This window comes from Balaenoptera ricei, chromosome 13, assembly GCF_028023285.1.
Source record: "Balaenoptera ricei isolate mBalRic1 chromosome 13, mBalRic1.hap2, whole genome shotgun sequence".
NCBI lineage: Eukaryota > Metazoa > Chordata > Mammalia > Artiodactyla > Balaenopteridae > Balaenoptera > Balaenoptera ricei.
In genome coordinates, this window is record NC_082651.1 from 31,210,266 (window position 1) to 31,220,927 (window position 10,662).

Genomic DNA, 10,662 nt, shown 5'->3' on the forward strand with positions numbered 1-10,662 from the left:
TTCCGGGAGGCCGACTCCGCCCCCGCCCCGCGAATGCCGGGAATTGTGGTCCCAGTGGGACGCGAGTTATGAGGTGGCCCAAGGGCCCGCGAGGCATGCTGGGACCGCTAGCCCTTCCGGGGCGCCTCAGGATTTCGGGTCCCGGCACCCTGGGCGGATGCCCGAAGACTCCGCCTTCCCAAGAGCCCCTGCGGCGGGGTGCGAAGATGGCGGCGGCGGCGGCCCGGCACCCCTAAAGCGGCGGCAATGGAGCCTCCCCCGTCGCCGGGGCCGGAGCGGCTCTTTGATTCGCACCGGTAAGAGCCCCGGCGGGAAGAGACCGGCTCCCGCGTCCACTTGGCCTTCGGCACCCGATCACCCCGCCTCTCGCCCCCAGGCTCCCGGGTGACGGCTTCCTGCTTCTCGCGCTGCTGCTCTACGCTCCAGTCGGGTTTTGCCTCCTCGTCCTGCGCGTCTTTCTTGGGATCCACGTCTTCCTGGTCAGCTGCGCGCTACCAGACAGCGTCCTTCGCAGGTTCCGACCCGGGCGCTCGGGGAGGGTCGGGGCTGGGCCTGGCCGGAGGCCGCGCGGTCACCACTGCCTGCGTTCCCAGGTTCGTGGTGCGGACCATGTGTGCAGTGCTGGGGCTCGTGGCCCGGCAGGAGGACTCCGGACTCCGAGATCACCGCGTCAGGGTCCTCATTTCCAACCACGTGACACCTTTCGACCACAACATAGTCAACCTGCTCACCAGCTGTAGCACCGTGAGTTAGGGACGAAGCCGAGAGTGCCATGGGGCGGTTCCCTGGGGCCCAGCTCAAGGCTCCCCTCTCCGTGTCCGGGTTTCCTTTGGGAACCACAAGATACTGACCCTTACCTCTGACCCCGCTTTTCTACCCATTTGTCAGTTTTTCTCATTTCCCAACATTCTTCTCTTCTTGCTTTCTCTCCTTCCCATTCCCAGCCTCTACTCAATAGTCCCCCCAGCTTTGTGTGCTGGTCTCGGGGCTTCATGGAGATGGATGGGCGGGGGGAGTTGGTGGAGTCACTCAAGAGATTCTGTGCTTCAACGAGGCTTCCCCCCACCCCTCTGCTGCTATTCCCCGAGGAAGAGGCCACCAATGGCCGGGAGGGGCTCCTGCGCTTCAGGTGGGTGAGCACAGGTATCTGTCTCCAACTGTGTAGGTGGTCAGGCCGGGGAGCCCTTGGGTTTTCACAGCCTTTTTCAGCCCTACCCCCTCCCTTCCTAGTTCATTTACTTTCTGTCCACTTTTAGTTCTTTCCCCTGAATCCCTTTATTCCCCATATTTCTACTTGTACAGTTTGACAGTTACCCGTTTTTAAGTCGGGTATGAGCTGCTGACTGGGTTGGCTGGAATCCCATCCTACTATCTCTTCCCTCTTCTAGTTCCTGGCCATTTTCTATCCAGGATGTGGTACAGCCTCTTACCCTGCGAGTCCAGAGACCCCTAGTTTCTGTGGTGAGTGTGTTCAACAGGGAAGCTCTGGGTTTGGAGTGGAAGTTTCCCACTCCTGGCCCTGGCTTAGACCTCACTCATGCCCTCCCCTCAGACGGTGTCAGATGCCTCCTGGGTCTCAGAACTGCTGTGGTCACTTTTCGTCCCTTTCACGGTGTATCAAGTAAGGTATTAACTGTCCTCGCTTTTTGGTGGCTGGGAGAAACTCGTCTCAAGGTCAAGGAAGTAGCCGCCTCTGCCCTGTCCATTTGCAGATATTTTAATATCAAGGTCCTACCACAGAGGCAATATAAAGTATTTACTATCTCCCCTATCCTCACCACCACTGTTCCAAGAAAAGAGGTATCAGAGTGGAGAGTGGGTGCCCCCAACATGGTCCTGGGTTGTTTTTTGCAGGTGGCTTCGTCCTGTTCATCGACAGCTGGGGGAGGGGAGTGAGGAGTTCTCCCTCCGTGTACAACAGGTGGTAGGGGACACAGGCAGGGTGGAGGTGGGTTCTTTCCTTATGGGGAAGGAGAGGAAGGCTTAAGAAACTTCCAATCTTCCAATTCTCCCTAGCTGGTGGCCAAAGAGTTGGGCCAGACAGGGACACAACTCACTCCAGCAGACAAAGCAGAGCACATGAAGCGACAGAGACACCCCAGATTGCGCCCCCAGTCAGGTGTGTGGTCTCTGGACACAAAGCTTTTTAGCTTTTTTTCAGCCTGTTGTGATTTGTTCCTTATGCCTGTACTAGTCAGCCTCTCCCTCCTCCTAGTTCTCCACTCACCTTATTTCGGATTTCTTTTTTGCAGCCCAGTCTTCTTTCCCTCCCTCCCCTGGCCCTTCTCCTGATGTGCAGTTGGCAACTCTGGCTCAGAGAGTGAAGGAGGTTTTACCCCACGTGCCACTGGGTGTCATCCAGAGAGACCTGGGTATGAGAAAGGGTAGACTCATGTAAGGAGACAGGCATAGAGAGGGAAAGTGGGTGGTGAAGGGAGAAGGTGAACAGGGAAACAGACTCTCCTGTCCTCTCTTCCCTACTGCCCAGCCAGGACTGGCTGTGTAGACTTGACTATCACTAATCTGCTTGAGGGAGCTGAAACTTTCATGCCTGAAGACATCACTGAGAGGACCCAGGCCCTTCCCACAGCCTCCACCCCCAAGGTGAGACCCAGGAAATGGGCAGGTCCAAGACTTGGGGTGGGATGGGACAGTCTGCATATCCCCTGTCCCTGACGTCTGTTTTTTTGATCCTGAGACCCTAGCACAGTGCCTCTCTTGCAAAGTAGGCATTCGATGCGTGTTTAATGATGATGACTTCGCAAGCCCTCTGACATTGTGATCACCTCAGTTCCCCAGCTCTGGCCCGGCGACACCTCAGCCCACAGCCCTAACATTTGCCAAGTCCTCCTGGGCCCGGCAGGAGAGTCTACAGGAGCGCAAGCAGGCGCTGTATGAATACGCAAGAAGGTGAGGGGCTTAGAGAACGGCGGGTAGGAAGGGGCAGATTGTATATGGCAAAACCCATACAATGTCTTCTCCTTATGTCCCACAGGAGATTCACAGAGAGGCAGGCCCAGGAGGCTGACTGAGTACAGGATGGCACCCAGAGCCGCAGGACGGAGACTGGGGGCAGCCCTCACCCAACTCACAACAGGCCGGATGGGTGGGTGGTAAAAAGGGAGGGATGGGGCTCCCCCCAGTATCACATTAAATTCAGGGTTTTCACTCAAGGTCTCTGTTGCCTCTCTGGGTCTCAAAAGCCCCATAGCAAGTTCCTTTTCCCTTGGTTGTAGGGATCAGGGATGAGGGCCTCCTTGTGGGTTTGTGGGGGTGGTCAGAATGGAACTGTCTGCAGTCACCTCCTCATGTCAAGAGATGCGTGATATTAAGGAAACGTAACTGAGCTGAAGGCCCAGAAGCAACTGGACCCTAGCTTGGGTGTTAAGCCCAGGTATGTGAGGAAAAAGCTGCAAAACTGCAAGTCCCAGGATGCCTTTCACTAATGAGCACAATACACAAAGTCTGCAGAGTTCACACATGCTCAGTGTGGTGGCTTGAGCCTATTTTCCATAGGCCGCTGACCAGATTAAATAAGGTGGAGCACATGGCCCCACCCCAAAACAGTCTTTAGGACTGTTGAGGCACACCCCAGGGTGGAGCCGGAATTTACCTTTGTACTTCACAGCAGGTCAGGGTTATTGGTGACTTGCTGTGTGGGTCTGGAACTGGCTGCCATCCTGACACGTCTCAGAGCTGCAAGCAGGTTTGAATCCAGGATCCTGTGGCCCTGCTCCCTGATTCCTACCCCCCTCCTCCTCCAATTCTTCATTCTTTTCCCTTGGGGACCTTCCCACAGATTACCATGTCTCATAGAATTCCTGCTGCCCCTGAGGACCCCTGTGTTAGTCAAAGGATTTTTACTATCTGACTACAGGGTAATAGTCCACTTTTGATAGTCCCTTACTTGGAGACTCAACTCTCCACTGTTTCCTGGCAGGCAAGAAATACTGGGAAGGATGGACCCCGCTGCATTATCACTTGAGGGTACAGGTTAGGGGTCAGGGCTGAGGTGGGCAGATGGTGTCAGTCACCAAATACGAAGCCTTGATGTCTGCCCTGCCTTCTGTAGGTCCTGCTAGACAGCCACCATGGCCTCTCAGGTTCTCGGGCTGGAAGAAGAGACTGGCCCAAACCCTGGAGAGTCTGAACTGGCTGTGAACCCCTTTGACGGGCTCCCCTTCTCTTCCCGCTACTACGAGCTGCTTGAGCAGCGCCGATCCTTGCCTATCTGGGCTGCTCGCTTTATCTTCTTGGAGCAGTTGGAGAGTAGCCCCAGTGGAGTGGTGCTGGTGTCTGGAGAGCCTGGCTCTGGCAAGAGCACCCAGGTTGGGGAAGATTCTGGGAGTGGACAAACGGAGGGGCTAGGGAACTGGCTCTTCCTGGGACAAGGGGGGAAGGGGGGCGGGGCGGAGCTGTGTGGAGTAATAAGGGAGGTGGGTAAAAGGAGACAGGCTGGCCCCAGGGTAGCTGGTGAAGGACCAGGGGACTCCCCAAATAAGGAGAGATTAAACTGGCCACAGCTCCCCCAGCACTTTTGACTGGAGTTCTATATCTCGCTGACTGGTTGTCCTTCCCTACCCTTACCGCAGATCCCACAGTGGTGTGCAGAGTTTGTGCTGGCCAGGGGTTTCCAGAAGGGCCGGGTAACTGTGACTCAGCCCTACCCTCTGGCAGCCCTGAGCTTGGCCCTGCAAGTTGCTGATGAAATGGACCTGACCCTGGGTCATGAGGTTGGATACAGCATCCCCCAAGAGGACTGCACTGGGCCTGACACCCTGCTCAGGTGTGGCCCCCTGCGGGCCTGACCCAGATCTCCTTCCCCTCATCCAGTAGAAACAAGCCCAGTCTTCTGATATCTCACCATTCCCTCCCTCAGCCTAGCTCACCCTTTAAATCATGCATGATGCAACTGCTGAATTCAGCCCTTTAACCCCAGCCAGGGACCTCAGACATTCAACCTCACCCTCATCATGAAAGTCTCACTTTCCTAACTGGAGTACAGCTTGTGAACAGTGTCACCAGTGGGGTTGTGGGTCACAGGTAAAGGTCCATGGGCTCAGGAAGTCAGTCACAGGGTCTTTACTATCAGAATCTAGGCCCCCTGGGGAGAAGCTCCTCTGGACTTCTGGGGCTGGTCAGTGTCTACACTGACTCCTCTGCCCACTGCCAATGTCAACAGGTTCTGCTGGGACAGGCTGCTTCTGCAGGAGGTGGCCTCGACCCGGGGCACTGGAGCGTGGGGTGTGCTGGTGCTGGATGAGGCTCAGGAGCGGTCAGTGGCCTCAGATTTGCTCCAGGGGCTCCTGCGAGATGCCAGGCTGGGAAACCTTCCCGGGGACCCCAGAGTGGTTGTAGTTACTGACCCAGCCCTCGAACCTAAGCTCCAGGCCTTCTGGGGCAATCCTCCTATTGTACATGTACTTGGAGAGACTGGCAGGTGTCCCACTCCCGTCTACAGGGACACTGTCCCTACTGATAGAGTGGAAGCTGCCTGCCAAGCTGTGCTTGAATTGTGTCGGAAGGAGGCTCCAGGAGATGTGCTAGTGTACCTGCCCAGTGAGGAGGTAAAAAATGGGATGCAAAAGGAGGTACTCATGTCTCATGTCTGTCCCTTCCTGTCCCAGGGGGAATGTGAGCAATGCTTGTTAGGAACATTGGAGTTCTAGTACTTACTCTCCATTGAAGTCCTGAGGAAAAACTCTGGGGTTTCAGGGTAAAAAGGTCTACCACCCTCTTTTTGATTCCATACAATGCAGGGATTTGTGGTTCAGTGAGCTCCTGAAATTATAACACCCCAACTTTATATGAGTATGTGCATTTTTTCAGAGTGAAGGACCATAGTGTTTCATCAGTTTTTCAAAGGGGTCTGTGACCCACAAAGGTGAGAACTACCCTAATACCCCGCCCCTTTCCTCAGGAAATTTCCCTGTGCTGTGAGTCCTTGTCCAGGGATGGGGGCTCCTTGGAGGACCAAGGGCCTCCACCACGGGTGCTGCCCCTTCACCCAGGCTGTGGACAAGCTGTTCAGGCTGTGTATGAGGACGTAGAATCGGGTGCCCGAAAGGTTGTGGTCACTCACTGGCTGGCCGACTTCTCCTTCTCTCTCCCTTCCATCCGACATGTCATTGACTCAGGACTGGAGCTTCGAAGTGTAAGTGAAAGAGAGGTGAGGGGACGCGGGGGCTAAAGATAGAAATAGCCCTCTCTCATTTGTCTTGGCCTTGGTTGGGGGGCGGTGACAGGTTTACAATCCTCAGATCCGAGCAGAATCCCAAGTGTTGAGACCAATCAGCAAGTGTCAGGCAGAGGCAAGACGACTGCGGGCAACAGGGATCCTACCAGGTAAGAGCCTTTGCCCTCAATGAGATCAAACACGAAAAGAGTCACCAACCCATGAGCCCTGAGAAATCTACAGTGGTCTTCTTTCCCAGGTCTTTCTCCCCTCAGGATCCTGCCTCTGCCTGTATCCTAAGTCCTTCCTAGAACTAGAGGCTCCCCCGCTGCCCAAACCCAGGGTGTGTGAGGAGAATCTGAGCCCCCTGATATTACTACTAAAGAGGAGACAGATTGTAGAGCCAGGAGAGTGTCACTTCCTGGACCGGCCTGGTGAGCACCCCTCCTGCCCAAGTCCTGTTGTCCAGGCTCTGAGACCCCCTGCCCTGTAAGCCTTGTTCCCTCTCCAGCTCCAGAAGCACTAATGCAGGCCCTGGAAGATTTAGACTATCTGGCAGCCCTGGATGATAATGGGGACCTGTCAGACCTGGGAGTCATCCTATCAGAATTTCCCCTGGCCCCTGATCTGGCCAAAGCCCTGCTGGCCTCGTGCGAGTTTGACTGTGTGGATGAGATGCTCACCCTGGCCGCCATGCTCACTGGTATAAATCGCTTCTCTCTCTGGCTCTTATGGCCACTTCAGCCTTCCCTTTGGTGTTCCGGTGCTCCTAAAGCTAGCCCATTCCCCTTTGCTGTAGCCCCCAGCGCTCACAGTGCCTAAGGAACTAGGCTTTATCACTTATCCCTCTCCGATCTCTTTGTTGGTTCTTGCCCCTCAACATGCTTAAATCTCTCCTACTTGTTATTACTAAAACTGCACCCCTCTTCCTCAGCCCTACACTCCCCTTCGGCTATACAGAATAATCTCTATCCTGTTCAGTCTAGGGTATTCCTTGCCCACTGCATTCCAACTTCAGGCCCACCACAACACTGACACAGCCTTCAGCTCACCAGTGGCCTCCTAGAGACCTAATCCAATGAACACTTTTGAGCCCCTGTTCGTGACTTTCTTTTGACACTTGAGAACACCAACCATTCCCACCTTAAAATTGCCCCCTCCCTAAGCCTCTGTGACCCGCTCCTTGTGGTTTTCACCCTACCCCTCTGGCCACTCCCTAGTCTCTTACTTGAGCTCTTCCTCCTCTGCTTCATCCTCTGCTCCTCCACTGCTAAGTTGGACCTCAGGGTTCTGTCCTTGCCCCTTTTGTCTTCCCATTCCCTGAACTCTCTGAGCAAGTTCATTCACACCCATGGTCTGAAATGCCACAATATCATTCTTCTGAATCTTGGATTTATATATCTAACTCCTGATGGACGTTTCTATCAGAATTGTCCATAATACTTCAACCCAGAACTGAACTCAAGCACTTTTGTTGTCGTTGTTTTTGAGCCTGAGTACTTTTTTTAAAAACTAAAATTTATTTTACTTATTTATTTATTGGCTGTGTCAGGTCTTCGTTGCTGTGCGCGGGCTTCGTTGTGGTGTGCGGGCTTCTCATTGCGGTGGCTTCTCTCGTTGCGGAGCATGGGCTCTAGGCACGCGGGCTTCAGTAGTTGTGGCGTACGGGCTCAGTAGTTGTGGCACGCGGGCTCTAGAGCACAGGCTTAGTAGCTGTGGCGCACGGGCTTAGCTGCTCCGCGGCATGTGGGATCTTCCCAGACCAGGGCTTGAACCCATGTCCCCTGCATTGGCAGGCAGATTCTTAACCACTGCACCACCAGGGAAGCCCAAGCCTGAGCACTTTTTTAAACTACCCCCTCACCACCACCACCACCACCACCGCAAAATCATACAATCATCTCTGCAGCTCCACTATCATCATTCTAGACTAACCTTTCTCCAGGTTTTTTCATTTTTATTTTTCACTTTTCCTAATTTTTAAAAAATTTACCTGTTCGTCTCCATACTCACAGTCAGTGCCAGTGTTACTTCATCACTACTCAGCTGGATTCCTTTAGTAGCCTCCTAACCATGTGAACTTCTTCCAAACACGTGGACTCTTAAAAACTCTTCTTCATCAGCTATTCTCTACCTTCCAAGCAGAATGTAAACTCATTTGCACAGCACATCCAGCCTCTCTTAACCTAGCCCATACCTACCTCTCCGGCTTAATCTCCTGCCACCCTGCCACACATGCCATTCCCTCCACTCATATACTAGGTGCTTGCAGTTCTCCAAACATGCTATTCCCATGGTCTAGAATACTCCCTCTGCCCCTTCTCCACTGAACTAATTCCTACTCAAACTTCAAATACTGGCCTGCACACCTATTGGGCTTATCAAGTTTGCTTACTTGTTGATCTCTCCCAAGCTTCTTGAGGGCAGAGACTGTTTTTCATTTATTTATCGTAAATGTCTAATAAACTGCATAGTCTCTAGAAGTCTTTTGAATAAAGTTCCCAAAGGGACACTTCTACCTCTTCAGTGCACTGCTGTCCTTTCTCATTCCCCAAAATGAACTTCCTCTCTTCTGCCTCCAGCTGCCCCTGGGTTTACTCGTCCTCCACTCTGTGCAGAAGAAGCTGCCCTGCGTCGGGCACTAGAACACGTGGATGGTGATCACAGCTCTCTGATCCAGGTGTATGAAGCCTTTATACAGAGTGAGTGGTCCAATCTGCATCCTCTTACAGAATCCAGATTTTCCAAAGAGAGGAAGTGGTGTGCAACCAGCTGACAGATCTCTATTCCCAGGAAAAGGAAGCCCTTTGGCCAAGGGTTGGGTTCTTTTGGGGGTCTCAAGGGCTTTAGCTATAGCTGGTCCCTTTCTATTCCTAGGTGGAGCAGACAAGGCTTGGTGCCAGGCTCGGGGTCTAAACTGGGCAGCATTGTGCCAAGCCCATAAACTTCGGGGAGAACTCCTAGAACTCATGCAACGGATTGAACTTCCCTTGTCTCAACCAGCCTTTGGCTCTGAGCAGAATCGCAGAGACCTTCAGAAAGCACTGGTGTCAGGATACTTCCTTAAGGTTAGGGGAAAGAGTTGGGGTGAGGGTCATAAAAGGAGCAGAAAGTAGAGGAAGCAAAGATTGGTGTATGTCACCTCTGAAATTGGGGTCCAGGTGGCCCTACAAAGGATTCTTTAGAACCAGGAGAAACTTTTCCTTTGAGGTTTTGGATACAAGGGGCTATGGAGATGCCATACAGTATGGTAGTATGGTAGGGCTATAACACCTAGAGGTATGCTTTACTTTTAATACTCTTACCACCCTTGCTAATAATTCTTTCTCAACCCCCTTTTCTTCTTCTACTGACTGACACTTCACTCTCACTTATTCCTTCAATATCTTTGTCTTTCAACGAGGTGGCCCGAGACACAGATGGAACTGGAAATTACCTGCTCCTAACCCATAAGCATGTGGCCCAGCTCTCCCCATACTGCTGCTACCGAAGCCGCAGGGCTCCTGCCAGACCCCCGCCCTGGGTGCTTTACCACAGTTTCTCCATTTCCAAAGACAACTGCCTTTCCATTGTTTCTGAGATTCAACCACAGATGTGAGTTCCCTGACAACCCTCTTACACTGCCCATTCCTCTTCCTGGGGCCAAAATTAAAGCTAGGGATTTAGAGACCCTAAGAAGAGGAGGGGGTCTTAGTGGTTTGTGGTAACATATGGCTTGAGGAGACCGGGTTTGTGGAAAGGGTAGTAAGAAGTTTAACAACATGCATTATAAAAGAGGATACAGAAATCATCTAATTATGACTGTCTCTGTCAGGCTGGTGGAATTGGCCCCTCCATACTTCCTGAGTAACTTGCCCCCTAGTGAGAGCAGAGACTTCCTGAACCAGCTGAGGGAAGAAATGGCAGATTCTTCAACAGGGAGTGAATCTCCCTCCACCCAAGAGCTTGGAGATGCCTGTGTCCTGCAGTGACCTGCCTGCGGAGTGAAGCTGGGCTCATCTCATCACATTAGATCTTCCCTCAGGCTAGCACCTAGGCAACCAGCCAGATTTAGAAGCCCAAAGTTAAGGGTCAAATACTGGAACCTGCGTCCCAAGAAATGGTGGGCTGGGAGTGGAGCGAGTTGGGTAAGCCACAGTCTAAACAGAGTAGGACCCTTTCCTTAGCTTTCTTCTATTTATTGGAGAGGAACTAACATGCCTTTCATATCCCCAACTTATGCCAAACCCATCCTTGTGTTCCCTTTTGGTCTATAAAAGTTCTTTTTATATGGTGTCAAATTTGAGTTTGGTTCTGCGGCAGCATTTGCAATATCCATGAGTTAGAGATGAGTTAGTACGAAAGAATCAGAGTCAACTCCAACAGTGATATCCTCTTGCCTGGTTCCCACCTCTGGTCAAGACTTGTACAATGACTAACCTAGCTGTCACTAACATGGAACATGAGTAGTTTGACTACAGTTGGCCTCTAACCCTGCCTAAAGCTTA

At 52.6% G+C, this 10,662-nt stretch overlaps 2 protein-coding genes across 11 annotated transcripts; both read left to right on the plus strand.

Moving 5' to 3' along the window:
• Window positions 1-104: 104 nt before the first annotated feature.
• Window positions 105-3,173, plus strand: AUP1 (AUP1 lipid droplet regulating VLDL assembly factor). 5 transcript variants are annotated; one of them, XM_059942517.1, is made up of 12 exons: window positions 136-296; window positions 377-514; window positions 594-744; window positions 945-1,129; window positions 1,389-1,461; window positions 1,553-1,626; window positions 1,855-1,921; window positions 2,017-2,119; window positions 2,253-2,372; window positions 2,489-2,604; window positions 2,792-2,910; window positions 2,996-3,173. In XM_059942517.1, exons 1-12 carry the CDS (start codon window positions 247-249, stop codon window positions 3,030-3,032), a joined length of 1,233 nt encoding a protein of 410 aa, XP_059798500.1. In that variant the 5' UTR covers window positions 136-246; the 3' UTR covers window positions 3,033-3,173. The 5 variants fall into 5 exon arrangements, with proteins under 5 accessions (XP_059798498.1, XP_059798497.1, XP_059798496.1 ...); XM_059942513.1 differs by having other exon boundaries at window positions 118-296; window positions 377-744; XM_059942516.1 differs by lacking the exon at window positions 2,996-3,173 and having other exon boundaries at window positions 162-296; window positions 2,730-2,815.
• Window positions 3,174-3,242: 69 nt separating this feature from the next.
• On the plus strand, window positions 3,243-10,455 carry DQX1 (DEAQ-box RNA dependent ATPase 1). 6 transcript variants are annotated; one of them, XM_059942508.1, is made up of 12 exons: window positions 3,243-3,706; window positions 4,073-4,328; window positions 4,593-4,786; window positions 5,183-5,567; window positions 5,921-6,154; window positions 6,246-6,345; window positions 6,451-6,609; window positions 6,687-6,878; window positions 8,758-8,877; window positions 9,053-9,243; window positions 9,579-9,769; window positions 9,990-10,455. In XM_059942508.1, exons 2-12 carry the CDS (start codon window positions 4,092-4,094, stop codon window positions 10,144-10,146), a joined length of 2,160 nt encoding a protein of 719 aa, XP_059798491.1. In that variant the 5' UTR covers window positions 3,243-3,706; window positions 4,073-4,091; the 3' UTR covers window positions 10,147-10,455. The 6 variants fall into 6 exon arrangements, with proteins under 6 accessions (XP_059798491.1, XP_059798492.1, XP_059798489.1 ...); XM_059942509.1 differs by having other exon boundaries at window positions 3,243-4,328; window positions 5,921-6,169; window positions 6,261-6,345; XM_059942506.1 differs by having other exon boundaries at window positions 3,243-4,328.
• Window positions 10,456-10,662: the final 207 nt, after the last annotated feature.